The following is a 15,850-nucleotide window of genomic DNA, read 5'->3' on the forward strand; positions in this document are numbered from 1 at the left end:
AGTTATTTTATTTGACCAGCAAGTTATAATTGTAGGATCATTTTATGCGAATGATACACAGATTATGTTCGTTATGGAAAAGGATATCTAATATAATGTAACAACTAATTTTCAGGGGTTCCCTTTCAAAATTTCCACCGCTGTCACCGTCAATGATACCCGGTGGTCCTTTGTTGCCAGGTTCTTCATTTGTGCCAATACCTGGCCTTATGCCTCTCTCCCCTAGCACGAGTCGGCCAAGAAGTTCCGATTCAAAGCACAAAAGTGATTCTAGTCCAAGTGTAAACCATGCACGACATTCCTCGTCATCATTCATGAGAGAAGATAACAGTCCTTTCAGGAATCAGATGTTTTTCACTCCAACTCGATCTCAGAATGGCCTTCTAACAACAGATTCCCAGTTTTATCCCGGTGGTTACTTTCCGTGTGGTTTCAATGGGGTTGTGGAAAAGAACCAACGTGCTACTCCAAAGAAACCGATCATCAAGAAACCTTTGAATGCATTCATGCTATTCATGAAGGAGATGCGACAGTCAGTCATCGAAGAGTGCACACTTAAAGAGTCGGCAGCAATCAATCAAATACTAGGCAGGAAGGTTTGTTTTTCATTATGCATGACTTTCTATGCATGCATTCTATTTATTTTGTATCACTTGAATGTATTTGAATGTAAACGTTTGCTAGTGTGGTCGTTATTTTAAGTTGATTTCATTGCTAATCTTTAAAGAGCAATGAACACCTTTGTTTTAATTGCACTTTGTTAGTGGCATGCACTTGATCGGTCAGAACAAGCAAAATATTATGAGATGGCCAAAAAAGAGAAGGAGCTTCATGCCCAGAAATATCCTGGTTGGTCAGCCAGAGACAACTATGCAATGAGTTCTAAAAAGAAGAAAAGGAGGCTTGAAAATCAGGATTCAACTGCTTCTTCAGGTGGTTTGTTAGTGTGTGTGTGCGTGTGTGCGCGCGTGTGTGTGCGCGCGCGTGTGTTTGTGAGAGTCAACTGGATGCGTGCAAATGTTTTCTGAATGATTTGTTGAGACAGTCTGTGAATTTGCATTTTAAAATGTCTCAGTTTGATGAACAAATTATTCCATCACCTGCTCAGAAATATAATTTTGATTCGTGTATCTTATTTTTCCATTCCAGATTCTGATTCTTCAAGACCCATCAAAAAAAGTGATTCAAAGTCATTCAGCAGCAGGTAATATAATGCTGGTAATGTTAATATTTTTATTGACTGCATGGTCTGTCATTAACTCTAAATAAAACCTCTAGCTTTCACTCATGGGATGATTGATACAATTAGGCAAACTCAAATTTAAATAGAAGTTTAAGTTTTAAAGGCTGCTTCGTACAATTGTTATTTTCATTTATAAATCTTGCAAAATCTGCCAAATTTGTTTCACTTTCAACTATTAATATATTTCCTAAATTTTTGTGATATCTTATGGTATAAAAATAAAGTCAATGATTTGCAAGATGTGTAAATAAAGCACGTTTTTCAAAGTTTGTTAAGTCTGTTACAGCTAGGAACAATAGCTACTTTTTTGAATCTCTTCTGTTTATTTGTGGTTAATAACTGGTAAAAATTGTAAATTTGTATTTGGTTCAAAAACTTATTTGATAATTTCTGTTATTTATTGCCAGACCTGTTTTGGGTATATTGAATGATTGTGAGTTTTACCTATTAGTTGAATCGATTACATATGTAAAAAACAGAAGAGCTAACATGCAAAATTCACAATAAAAATATATTAAATTCAGATATTTTTTTTACACTCTATTTTTTAAAATTGTATTCAGTCCTTTCCGTTAAAAGCCAGGTCCGGTGTTACTTGATGAAGGGTGCTTAGGATTTAAAAGACTTATTTTATCGTTGAAATGTTTTAAATTGATAGAATTTTATATATTTTCAGTGCAATGAGAGAATTATCGATGAATGGTGGAGACCACAATCATCATCATCACCCCTTCTCACCGTTGACAAATGATTTCTCAAGAGTCAACAACATGAGCATAACGAGTCTATAGAGTATCTCTATATTTCATCCTGGTCTTCTTCATCTCATTCGCTTTTTACATTCTATTTTATTTTAATTTATTGCACGACGTATGTATATATTTATACCTGTGTATATTTTAGTTTACGTTTTGATCTGAATAACATATGTTTTTATTGTGAATCTTGTAAGTTATTGTTTTTTCTTTTAATTTTGACACATTTTTGTTTTATATATATATATATATATATATATTTATATATATATATATATATATATATATATATATATATATATATATATATATATATGTAGTTGATTCAAAACTCTAATCAGTAAAGTTCTCGATAGTCATCAGTCGGAGTTGTTATACGTATTCCATCAGACGTGTTTCATGCACTTTTGTTAGAATCTATAAATTTCAACAATGGCATGGCCAAGATGGTGTTGCCGTTATTCAATTTGTTATCCAAACGTCATATCAACGATCACAGTTTTTGATGCTTACATATTCTTGTGCCTTCTAATCATCTAAGATATACATTTCCATCTTTGTCTATAACAATCCGAATGTATATTTCTAATATTTTTCCAAACATCTGTGACCGGATATTTGTGTATCATCATGTCATTACATTCTTTGCAATATTAAGTTTATTTACAAAGGTATCTTATCGTCTGCGTGTCGGCCGCGTATCCATGTATTCCTTTTATTTAGTGTAATATAATTAGTCACTTGATATATCTATCATTCACTAGTCTATATAACGATATCAAAACCTTTACTGGGGGTATGCTCTATACATATATTGTTCTATGTGTATAATATATATATATATATATATATATATATATATATATATATATACACACACATACATATATTTTTACAATATTCTATAAATTCTACCGAATGTTTGGCGTTAATATGTTTGTAGTGTAATTCTACCAAACATTCGGTAGAATTTATAGAATATTGTAAACGAACTACAAACATATTAACGCCAAACATTCGGTAGAATTTATAGAATATTGTAAACGAACTACAAACATATTAACGCCAAACGTTCGGTAGAACTTATAGAATATTGTAAAAATTATGGTCTATTACCAACACATACATATATATGTATATATATACATACACATATATATATATGTGTATTTATTTACATATAAATAATTTATAAAAAATATTTTAAATTTCTCTAATGTACAATTTCTAGTCTAGATCTATGATGATAATTTATCGTTTATATTTTGTCTTGTGTATTTTTCAATCACAATTCTAGGAGATGATATTATTTTCTTAACGTTAATTTACTATTATATATTCCTTAAAACTTCTAGTGAAGCCGTTGGTTGTAAATAATAAAATTTAATCAATCAATTTCTCTTTTGATTGATAATTTAATCTCAGCCTAGTTATAAGTAGCACATTTTGCATTTTTATATATAACATTTATCTGGTAAAGTAAAGCCAATTTTTTAAAAATGAATCTGTATTGTTAAATTTATGAACCAACATTTTTACTTTGCATCATTTGATATTAATAATGAAAATAAAATTTAAAGACATTTTTTATATAGTTTATTTTAAATTTTTTTTACATTTACAAAATCTCAAATTTCCTAAAAAAAAAAAATCAAACATTGTTTAATGATTCTACTTGTTTCCAGTCCATACAAGAAAAGAGTTATGAGTGACAGCGAATTAAAAATGGTCCCACGCATATTTGCAAGTTTTATTTTATTTGAAACCTTTTTTATGATCACGGGATCGTATTTAGGCGTATTTAAAAGTTTTACGTTCTAATTTGTAGAATTTTTTGAATGAGTTTTTGCCGAGTTATTTTATATTCGAAACTTTTTTTCAATGTTTTGAAACGATTCTTACAAACTTATCAAAAAAAGGTGCATTCTCTCACACCTCGTGGCGGAAGAGTTATTTGCATGTAGTAAACTTAAGTTACTACATCAGCCTCTCGACCCGACATAACCTATGCCGATGTAACGACCTAACTAAAGCTCAGTATGTAGGTAACTAATTTATTGCTTGTTGCGTGAAATCTTTCATATTTCGCCTAATTTTTGATTCAAATTTCGATCACACACAAAAAATTGAAATTTGTTAATTATTTTTAAACTGATTTTACTACAACAATACAGTTTAAGAAAATAACAGCTCAAGTAATATTTATTATAAAGCTACAAAACCTGTTTGTACATAAAGCATAGATAGTAATATTGTTGATTTTCAAAACCAGTTTCGATAGGGCTACAAGCTAAAACGTTCTGATTTTTCGTGCTAAACGATCGGCAAGCGAGGATACATTAAATTTTCACAGCATGTATAATGTATGCACATACAGCTTTCTAAATAAAAAATGCGAAGGACCACTCTTTCTGATCGATGTACTTACAGGTTTAAAGACTTGTTATAAGAGTTTACACAAATATTCGTATCGCACAACAGAAATTACAAATCATGGGTTCAAATGAAATAAAAATAATTTAAACACTCAAACATCAACTAAATTAGGAAGAATTTTAGAAATTTTCATTCTACTGTTCAAACTTTTAAACGAATCTAAACGAATGGAAGATGTAACAAGGGCAAAAAATGCGAGCATAATTAATTTTCCCACTTTGAAGATAAATTATGGTAACAAACAAAATAAATTCATTGGGACAAAATATTCATTCCTATTAAATAATAGCACCAATGCTGTATCGTGTTCTTCTAATGCAGCCTAAAATAAAAGAAAATTTCTAAAAATATAATTTAATTATATACACCTTAAAATTTATAAATAGTAATACGATCAAAAGATTAAAAAAATTATTTGTTATTTTCTTTCTCTCTCAAGAGATCGAAGCCATTTCTCGGTCTATCCAGAGAATTCATGTTGTTGCTGGTGAGCGGAGTTGTTAACATTCCACTGTTGGACCTCACTCTGCGGTCAAAGGAATTCCCCGCGTAACCATTCTTTGGAAAAGATTTCAAGTATGCGTCACGTTTTTTTAATAAATACTTTCGCTGTCTGTGTCTTTTTCTGACGAAGTAAACAAACAAGATGAGCACTAGAACTAATAATACCAGGATTCCTATGGAGCCTGCGACTATGACAGCCACTTTGTTGTCTCTGATGTTCAAATCAATTTTTCGTATATCATCGGACTCAACGGTAGATGTATGGGTACTCGTCTTTCTGTGCTTGTTCGTTATTTTGTCACTCTCGTCTACCGACTTTGCGTCTGGATATTCATGGAGAGGGTGTAGGGTTGTTGTAGATTTTTGATGGTGTCTGTGCTTGAAGAGATGCGATGTTGTTGTCGATCTCTGACCATCGTGTGGAAGTTTAGATGTTCTTTTTACAGTGGATGTAGTTGTAGTCGTAGTTCTAAAAATAATAATAAATGGCGTAGTAGTTGTAGATGTTGTAGTTGCTGTTGTGGTGGTAGTGATAGTAGTAGTAGTAGCGGTGGTGGTGGTGGTAGTGGTGGTACTAGTAGTTGTGCTCTTAGTTGTGGTTGTTGTAGTGGTTGTTGTTGTAGAGATCGTGATTGTAGTTGATTTTGTCGTAGTTGATGTAGAAGCAGTTGTAGACGTAGTAATTATTTCCTCCATAAAAATAACCGTTTTATCAAATGTGTTTCGATAATCGGATTCTACTACTCTAGGTGTTGTTATTGTAGTAGTTGTTTTTGTGGTTGTTGATGTAGTTGTCGTTGTAGACGTTTTTGTGGTTGGAACAGTAGGAATATAAACAACAAGATGAAACGCTTTTTCAACTCTTCCTCTTAAATTTTCAGCAACACAAGTGTAATGCCCTTCATTCATTTCGGTTACACTATCTAAATTATACACAAGATGACTTCTTCCATCGTTTAACTGATTATCCTCAGTTCTTGAAAGCTGCATATCATTGAGATATAATGTGAGAGTTGGATTTGGGTCTCCCGAAGCATCGCATGATATTTCCAAAGAACTCTGACCTGATGTTACGTAAGTGTCGTTGTTGAAATGAACATCACTAGGAGACTGGCAAACAAGAGGCGAATCCAATAGCAGCATGGTCGATGGAGTTTTGCAATCGATATTTTCAAAGAGATGCCTTTTGTCGTAGTTGTACAAATTTTCGCAAAATTCACTAATCCAAGACATTTCACAGTTGCAATGAAGAGGATTTTCTGAAATGTCAAATTTAACAAGAACTCCTGGATTGAAATTTGGAATTTTTCGTATCCTATTATTACTTAAATTTATTTCCTCAATGAGAGTAAAATCAAAAACTCCCATTGGCAGTTTGTTGAAGTTGCAATGACTAAGATTCATAACGATCAGACTTGGCATTTCTTTAACCAGGTGTTGATCAAGTTCTGTTAAAAATGAATTGTGACTGAGGTCTAAATATTTCAAAGATTCAGTTTTCAACGGTGTGTGAAAAGAAAAATTTGTAAATTTATTATAACTCAAGTCTAATAATTCTAAGGTTGGCATTCCGTTACTTTTGAAAACAGTGGCAACTGTGGTGTTACGTAAATAGAGTTGTTTCCATATTGGAGCATCAGGCATTGAAAACGTTTCATAGTTTATTGAATTGTCACTCAAGTCAATGAAGTTTGCTTGAACGTATTTCATGAAAGTAACATCATTCATGCTTGATTGTCTCAAATGAAGACTTCTTAAGTATAAATTTTCAAAAAAGTTATTCTCAAATTTTAAAATTTCTTTATTTTCTTCAATATACAAATCCATTGTTGGTTCGACTTGGTTTTTTGCAAAAAAATGCATTAGAAAGGCTTTTTTAAGCGTTTTAAATCTGTTTTTGCTTAAAACTAATTTTCCAATTTTTTCGAACATACTTAAACTTTCTTGTTTCATATCGATCAAATTATTATGCGACAAATCTAATTCAAGGAGATATGGTTTTGCAAATTTTTCCTTCAACTGAATGTCCAGTGTAATCTCGTTGTAACTCAAGTTAAGATATTTCAGTTTGGGCATACCCATTAACGGGGAAATGTTGACTAGTTTGTTATGTGATAAATCTATGTTTTTGACTTCCACAAATATTAGTAAGGACTTTTGATCGATATATTCCATATTGTTGTTTGAAAAGTTCACAGTTTGAATTTTAGAAAATCTCTTGAAAGTCTTGACTTGCAGCCGATTAATTTGATTGCCGCTCAAATCTAAATGCTGAGTTTCAGGGTCGATGTCATGTGGAATGTTGTATAGAGATGAGAAACTGCAGTCTGTGCTAATATCTGTACACCTGCATTTTGAAGGACACACCAACGAAAGAGGCTGGTTATCTGACAGCTTGATCAACAGTAGAAGAATGATCAGCTGTTTGATGTAAGTGACGTCATCGTAGGTTCGATTGAGCAGCATTTTTTATTGGTGACATTAGTAACTTCTGAACTAAAAAATTTGATGATGCCTTCGATTGTTCATTCCAATGTATTCGTTTTTGGCACTTACAGCCAGTCAAGCTTAGACGTGTAGGTTTCTTGGTTCTTCAAAATGTGCCTAAAATAAATTGAAAGGTTAAAGTTTATAATTAAAAAACAACGCATTTTAATATTATGCCATGCAGAGTTGATTTTAATCGTTTTCGAAAATTAAATTTTTCAACCCACGGTAACAAAAAAACTAAAAAACACAAATGCTTAATCGTATAAATCATATAAAAGTGATTTTTGGTAAATGTTAACTAATCGTTACACAAAAAATTAAATATCTAATTTAGACGCATCAGCTTGAACAACAGCAGTAGGACGTGAACACTGCAAACAACGAAAATACACGAACCAAAGCAAACACAACAACGCAAACAATAACATACAAAAACACAATAACAAAAACATCAACCCACAAACACATAAACATAACAACACACAAACACAACAACACAAAAAAACACAAGCACAGACATGCAAACAACAGCAACGCATGAAGATAGAAACACAAAAGAGTTGTCATTGAAAGAGAGCAAGGAGACAAACACACACGTCTGAATCACAATTTTATGAACACGTCTGCGCATGACTAAAATACTTATTACGCGACAAAATTGCTTCCCGAGCCGCAAAAATAGAAAACTAATATCGAGCGAGTTGTGTGGGTAATTGGACAAATGATCGTATATGTAGAGTACCTACCAACGATATAAACAACACAACGACGCAGAGTCGATACAAATGTGCAAGTCTGATGAGATGGTGTGAGGATGAAATGATGAGATGATGAAATAGATGTAGAGATAGAAATAGATGATGTAGAGAGGAGGAAAATTATGTTGCGCGCAGGTCATGTGAAGAAAAAAAGTTCAGCAGTTGCAATGTCGCAAACAATTTTGATTCGTCACCCGCCAAACAGACATACAAAATCAGAATGATAAAATAATTGAAACATCAAGTAAAATTGAGCCAAAAAACTACAAAATTGTATTCGGAATGAACATAAACATTTAACATGAATGAACATTCACATTTAAACTTTATCGGCGATACTTTGAAACTCCGATAAGCTATCTTATACTTATACGATGTATCTTAAAAAGTTTTCAAATGTAATTATATTAGTCATACGTCATTACTATGATCATCATCGTCGTCATCATCATCACTGTCATCGTCATCATCATTAATATATCATCATCATCATCATCATCATCATCATCATCATCATCATCATCATCATCATCATCATCGCCTTCATCATCTTCATCATCACACCTGAAGCCACAATTACAGGTAAGTGAAATAAATTATTTTAACAAGCCACTTAACAGCGGATGAATGTTATACTGTATAGTGCGTGATTGCCATTTTTGAAGTAATTATACAAATTATAATGAGTAATAAAATGATAGTAGTAGTTGTAGAAGCAGTTGTAGTAATAGTTTTGGTAATAAAGTAACGGTTTCAGTAGTGACGGTAGTAGCACCAATAGTAGCGTAGTAGTAGTGAGAATAATAATAATACTAATACTAATAATAACAATAATAATAATAACAATATCATTACATTTTTTTAGTGGTTATATCATATCTTTATCAACCTCCTCATCATCATCTTCATCGTCATCATTCTTCATTATATGCACTGCATACACACACACACACACACACACACACACACACACACACACACACACACACACACACACACACACACACACACACACACACACACACACAAGTGCCCACAAATAGAAAAGTCAAACCAATATAACAAATAAAATATGCATTATTAACAACCACAGTCTATTGCATCAGTTGGCTTCGAGTGGGGTAGCTGGTCGAAACGACGAGAACACCTCCAAAAGGAAATTCAACAAACCCACATTAACATTTTCGACCAATCCGACAAACAGTTGCAACACTAATCCTTATAGGTTGGGTTTTTTCGCTGAAATAGTTTACAACAAACAGCCAGACCTGCTGCGTCCTCTCTTGTTAATAGCTGGTTCTGTCAGTAACTACGAATTAAAATTAGACATGAACATCGGCAGCGTCTGTACTTTTTGTTATATCCACCCAGATGATGTTCCACATCTCTTCTATTGCATCAACGACCCTACTCATTTCAACGCAATGAACTTCTGACAAAATTCTGTAGAGGTTGGAACAGCTTGGTTACAGCTTCGGTTGAACCAATAAGCTGGTGCTAGACATAGGGCAGTACCAACAACTTTGCTTTAGTTCATATATATCAGTTCATGGAATCAAGTGTGCTAAGTTTAATGTTTGCACGTGTAAGTTGTACTTTTTGAAATTATTTCATGCAAAAACAATATTGATCTGAAAAATATAAGCGGTATATCATATTAATAAATTTTATGAGTCTATGTATAAAAAAATGGTATTAAAACTTCAAGTCTTGCACTACGAGGCAACAGCTTTCATAAATATTTTATTACCACTGATTCATTACTCAGATATTTACTACATTTAAGTTTTTATAACTTTCTAAAAAAAATTAATTTGACTTGAACTTTGGTTTGAATAGCCGAAAGTTAGCAGAGTATAATTTGATGCTATGAAAGCCTTCTTGTGAATTTTTAACCACTCATTTCATGTTATAAAAATGAAGCTTTTCAAGCTAGAATGATTAAATGAATAATCTTTTATACACTAGAACTTAAAATTTTCCATTTAACCCTCATCTAGATTTGCGAAAGTTTTTTGACTTAAAAAAAATTAGACTGAAACTTTAGAACACAAACGTAGGCATACACTTTTTATCGAGTTTAGTTTAAAAAAAATCGTTTAGCGAAGTGATGATTTGTTGAATAATTTTGTGTGTTACATTTAAATGGAAAGATAATAAGTCCGAGTTAATGGGTTAGTGGAAAGGAATCGATCATTTGAGGGAATGTTTGGGCTTATCTCAACTTCTAAAACTATGAAAAACATTAGCTAGGTTGATTGATTGATTGATTGATAAATTGATTGATTGATAGATAGATTGATTGATTGATTGATTGATTGATTGATTGATTGATTGATTGATTAATTGATTGATTGATAGATTGATTGATTGATTGATTGATCGATTGATTGATTGATTGATTGATAAAACTTTACAATAGGACTGAAGTGTTGATGTTTTTTTATTCATTAAACAACCATTAAAAGTCGTTAATTCTAAACATTTTCTTAATTTATGGTTCACCCATTAGTCGTTTTTACACAAAACTTATCATCCTAATTAGAATTGTCTCAAACATTCACTAAATTTAATCACTTGAAAAAAAGTTTGAAAATATATTAATTGTTTTAAACAATGTTACAAAGCAATTCTTGTATACATGATGTTGCTAACAATATTACGAAAAAGGTTTATGATTACAACAAGCGTATAACTAGGAATGAATATTTGATCCAGTGAATGGAAGAAATATGCGAGGAAAGACTATCGAGTTATTACGACAATGTGCAACTATTCCAAGACAGTGCAAGAAAGTACATCATTACCCATCTCCACACGTACGTTTTTTCACACGTACATGCAACCACATCCACTCCATCCGTATCCACTCCATCCACACCCTCATCAACATCCATGGAATCAGAAACAGCAGAGACAAAAATATTCAAACGTACGCTTTTGCGGAGAATTACAAAATTTGTGCGCAGAAAAACCAACCGTAGTAAGGTAAACAAGGCATTGAATCAAACTGCTAATATGTTGCTGACAGCGAGGTGGAAAAAATATTTATGAAGAGGAGTAAATGGAGAATGTGGAAACAATAAAAAAACCAGCAAGGCAGGGATAATGAATGATGAAACATTTCCATGCCATCTTGTGCTGGGTACAAAATGGAAATGTTGAATTGGAAAAGATTAATTTTGTTTAAAAACTATTTTTTGCTGTACAACGCATCCAAATGTGTATCTACTGAGAATCTTATAGGCAAAAACTAAATAAATGTCTATATAACAAATGAATTGTGCTCGTTTTTTGGAATTTGTGGTAGCGATTGATCAATGATACCAGATTTCTACCAGTTTGACTCAGTTCCAGGACATTACTAGTTCTATTTCATAAGACTTAACTGCGATCATTCTTAATGTTGATGGTCATCTTTTCGTCACAATCACCATCACCATGATTATCATCAACGCTCTCTTCCTTCTCATCATCATCACCTCTTTATTGTCATCATCTCAACACAACGTCAACGATAATATTTAGATTGCGCTCACCATATTAACTTCATTATTAACGTGTTACCATTTATCAGTACATGGATTGTTAGTAACGTTATAACTGTCATTGTATGAGCAAATAAGAAAACCATGCATTAAAATTAAAGTGAAACATTTCCGACGAAACTTAGGCGTTTGAATAATAAATTAAAGTTACTATGTAATATTGATGACATGACATTGAAAGTATTTGTTAACGTTCATACCACACAGAACCTTACACAATGCGACAATCTGAAACAATGTTATGGTTTTATTTACTTAACATCATTCATAACAGCATAATTGAATTCACAACATTTCGACAATGATTGATATTTTATATTTTACTTGTTCAAGACCACAATATTCAATATTACCCACACACACACACACACACACACACACACACACACACACACACACACACACACACACAACAAAAACGTTCCATAAATAACAAGCTGGTCTTCTATTTGGGTTGCTGTGTAGCGTTGATCCACCTGAAGTATTGATACATACAAACACGTTGCATGCATACATCTCTAAAAATTTATTTTTGGTAGATTTGCTCACCTTACCACACAAATGGCAAATTACTTGGCGATCAATTAGTTTTTATCTCAATAATTAATTATTTTTCATTTATTTTAATTTTACCACTAGAAAATCTTCTTCTTAACGGCTATCCTGAATTATAAGCCCTCATATTGTTACTTACATTTTTTACTCTGTTACGACTGAGATGAATATAAACCGTTGGTGGTGTTCATCTTAATTTTTTTTGGAAAAATCTCGTTCTTTATTATATATGTATTATGAACAGTAGTGAATTCAAGTGGACCACTTTGGCCCCCCAGTTGACTTTGCCTGGATTTACCACTGACTATAAACAGACAATGTAAATCGAACGGGACTGAACTGGCAATCTGTCTTAATGGATTGTATATAACCTAAACCTAACAGCTACATATCCCATCTTTGATCATCACATTCTCATATCTTATGACTGAAACTCATCAGATGACGTCTTTCGACCAAAAGTGCATGACATCACTAGTGCTATCCCTACGTCATTCATCATTAGCATCAATTTTCACGTGATAGCTTCCGCTTTCTTCATCATCTTAGCCGTCGTGATTAGCATCGCCATCATCGTCATTCATCGTCGTTCTTATTTCATATTCGTTCAATAAAAATTTGTAAGTTGGCCGCTAAATAAATTATTTTGAAAAAATAAACTTTTCCAAAATCAGTTAAACCACGTACAAGGTCGACTTAGTTCGCTTGTGGTTTTCATGATAACCAATGAATATTTTCACAAATCTAACTTATTCTCATTTCACTTCCATTGTCTTCTGTTATAGAAAAAACCTCAAATACTCCCATCACTCTGAAAAATATCTTGGTGATAACGGAGCAGCCCAAAGATGAAACACGAGAATGTGATTCAATTTGTAACGACGTCCTTATTTACGTGTGTTTGGAGGTTCATTGCTTATTTATGAAAATTTATTGCTTTGGAGAATTTCGGTAAAGCTAATCCAACAGTTCAGTAGCCTAAATGAAATCTAATTTCTTCTTCTTACACGTACATCAAGATGCACTGCATAGCTTATTTTTCGTTAACACACTCTTTTTAATTTTATTTGATGTTTGATACTTTTGATTTTTTATTTTTTAGTTGTTACCCAAACCTCCTCCCCTTCAAAACAGTTTTTAAACAAAGCCACCTAGAGCCGTTTAAATCATTTGCTTGCTCTGCAACAGGGCGGTTGCAGTTATGTTTGGTATGGCTCTGTTGCCGTTGTTGTTCCAACAAGATATCGGATGGCTGTATCATAAGTGGGGAAAAACAAATGTGTAATGTTTTTTTTTACTAAAATACAAACAATACACTCATGATGTTTAGTTAGCGTACATACAATACAAACATGATATTTAGTTGACATGCATACAATGCAAACATGATATTTATTTTAGCTACATACATGAATTTATTTATAAATACATACTGACCCTGACACATACATGTGCATAACAAAGTCTACGAATTAAGGATGCATAAAAAGTAGAGTAAGTGCACACAAACACCGTGTGCACATTGGAGCGTACACTTTTATGATGACATTTATGTGGTTTTGTGGTTTTGTATAAAAATTAATTCAAAACAGACTCTGAGGTTTGCACTATCAATAAACTTCAAATTTACTTCGTTTATCTTGTGGTGCAGAATGGAAGTTGCTGTGTTGCATGTTGCGTGTTGCATGTTGCGTGTTGCATGTTGCGTGTTGCATGCTGCGTGTTGAATGATGCTGTGCTGCATGTAGTTACAGCAATGAGAACAAAAGCACACACAATCTGTTTTTTATAAACTTGTACGTAAGCACCAGAGCAAACAAACACGCAAACATACAACATGCGAACATTACAGCGAACACACAAACTTGTAAAAAACACAAGACACACACACCCACTCACATACACACTAAGAGGAAAACATCAGCCACAAAAAAGAAGAACAGGAACAACTGATCTTAAAAGAGTTGAACATAACTTGACCTCACTTTGTTACAATTGCAAACACACGAACAACAGATGTTGTACGCATAAATAAACTCTTACACAGCGAGCATCATTTGCGCGCACACACACACACACACCACAGCGTGCATGCGTCCATCATTTGCGCGCGCACACACACACACACACACACACACACACACACTCACACACTCACATACATAAACTTACACACCCAGACATTCACGCAAACTTACACGTTTCCACACAAACACTCCACACAAACACACAAACACACAGACGCACATTACGCCAAATACAAGAAAAAGAGATTAATATCGTAATGTTAATTAAACAAATATTGTACAAAATACCGACGCTCAGTGTTTGTTTAGATGTTGATGACAGCCAGCCAGTCAGCCAGAAGGATGATACTATGGTGGTGATGTAGACGATGCTGGCGAAGATGATGATGTTGGTGAAGATGGTGATGTTGGTGAAGATGGTGATGTTGGTGAAGATGGTGATACTATGATGGTGAAAGTGATGAGATAAGTTGACAGAGATGACGTAAACTACCGACCACCACCACCACTTCATTCGTGATTAATGTTGCTCCAATGTTTGTTTGTTTGTATGTGTTTGTTGTATGTTGGGAGTAGCATTTCTGTATAGGATATTTTTGTGGTCTGTTTTGTTGCCAGAGATAGATTTATTTATAACACAATGTTAGGTTGTAGCAGAGTTATTATGTTGTAAGTGGGATTGTGAATACAATAAGTAATAATAATAATTTATTTAGTAACCGGATAAGTTGGCATTTATTTTCAAAATTAATAATAGGTTTTAGTATTATCAATTTAACATCCTTAACAGAAAAATATCTCCAATACAAAACATATACGTATAGAGAACAAAAGTTTGAATATAAACACCGTACCAACAACTAATCTCAAAAACATCATGGATAATCTTTTTAAGATTGCGACGAATTGTCATAAACAATCACTCAAAAACAACTTAACATCGAATAACAGCTGTAATTGTTGGCCAGGCCTACATGCATGGCCCAATCAAAAAAATTGCCAGAATATAAATGATACCTACTTACTTTCTTTTTAAGAGCTTATAGAATATTGCTTGAAAACTTGAATAGAATGATTGGCAAAAAAGGTGCTATGTTATGTTGATGCGTTTTGGTTGCATAGTTTGGATATAACAGATTCAACGACCATTGTTAGGTTATGAAAAGAAAATGTTGGGAAAAGTTGGTGGCTGCAATGAAATAAATGAGCATATTGAGAGGTAGGTGATGCATCAGATCTTGAAGTTCATTTTGAGGTGGTTATCAGTTAAACGGTTTCTCGGTTTCTAGTTAACCGCAAAAATAAAAAATTAATTATTTAAAAATAAAAATGTTAAAATATGAACACAACAAACATTGAACAAACTTTCAACAATCAGCAGCAGGTTGCCACGAAAAAAAATTTTTTACCAGATTTTCAAGAAATGTTCATGATAATTAAATTTAGCATAAAAACGGAACAAATAATTTATTTAAAACGATTCAGAGATAAAGTATTAATTGTGATTAGTTTGATTGAAATGTGTTTACAATTG

At 32.8% G+C, this 15,850-nt stretch overlaps 3 protein-coding genes across 3 annotated transcripts; 2 read left to right on the top strand and 1 right to left on the bottom strand.

Moving 5' to 3' along the window:
• Nucleotides 1-336: 336 nt before the first annotated feature.
• On the top strand, nt 337-2,649 carry HELRODRAFT_107147 (hypothetical protein). The gene is made up of 5 exons (XM_009024709.1): nt 337-596; nt 765-933; nt 1,150-1,204; nt 1,920-2,234; nt 2,305-2,649. The coding sequence occupies exons 1-4, from the start codon at nt 348-350 to the stop codon at nt 2,032-2,034; spliced, it is 588 nt and encodes a 195-aa protein (XP_009022957.1). The 5' UTR covers nt 337-347; the 3' UTR covers nt 2,035-2,234; nt 2,305-2,649.
• A 4,188-nt stretch (nt 2,650-6,837) lies between these two features.
• On the bottom strand, nt 6,838-7,266 carry HELRODRAFT_152053 (hypothetical protein; the record flags this gene model as incomplete). Its single annotated transcript, XM_009024710.1, has 1 exon — nt 6,838-7,266. A coding segment is annotated over one exon (429 nt), but the record flags the coding sequence as incomplete, so codon positions are not given.
• Nucleotides 7,267-8,213: 947 nt separating this feature from the next.
• On the top strand, nt 8,214-9,622 carry HELRODRAFT_162532 (hypothetical protein; the record flags this gene model as incomplete). Its single annotated transcript, XM_009024711.1, has 2 exons — nt 8,214-8,234; nt 9,230-9,622. 2 exons carry the CDS (start codon nt 8,214-8,216, stop codon nt 9,620-9,622), a joined length of 414 nt encoding a protein of 137 aa, XP_009022959.1.
• Between the last annotated feature and the right edge of the window lie 6,228 nt (nt 9,623-15,850).

This window comes from Helobdella robusta, assembly GCF_000326865.2.
Source record: "Helobdella robusta unplaced genomic scaffold HELROscaffold_4, whole genome shotgun sequence".
In the NCBI taxonomy this organism is placed as follows: domain Eukaryota; kingdom Metazoa; phylum Annelida; class Clitellata; order Rhynchobdellida; family Glossiphoniidae; genus Helobdella; species Helobdella robusta.

What these genes read in the sequence shown, in the direction of transcription:
- HELRODRAFT_107147 (XM_009024709.1), top strand. Translation starts at nt 348, where the DNA reads ATGTTTTTCACTCCAACTCGATCTCAGAATGGCCTTCTAACAACAGAT. An exon ending in GGATTCAACTGCTTCTTCAG is followed by an intron (nt 934 to 1,149) that starts GTGGTTTGTTAG and finishes TTTCCATTCCAG; the next exon opens with ATTCTGATTCTTCAAGACCC. An exon ending in TCAAAGTCATTCAGCAGCAG is followed by an intron (nt 1,205 to 1,919) that starts GTAATATAATGC and finishes ATATATTTTCAG; the next exon opens with TGCAATGAGAGAATTATCGA.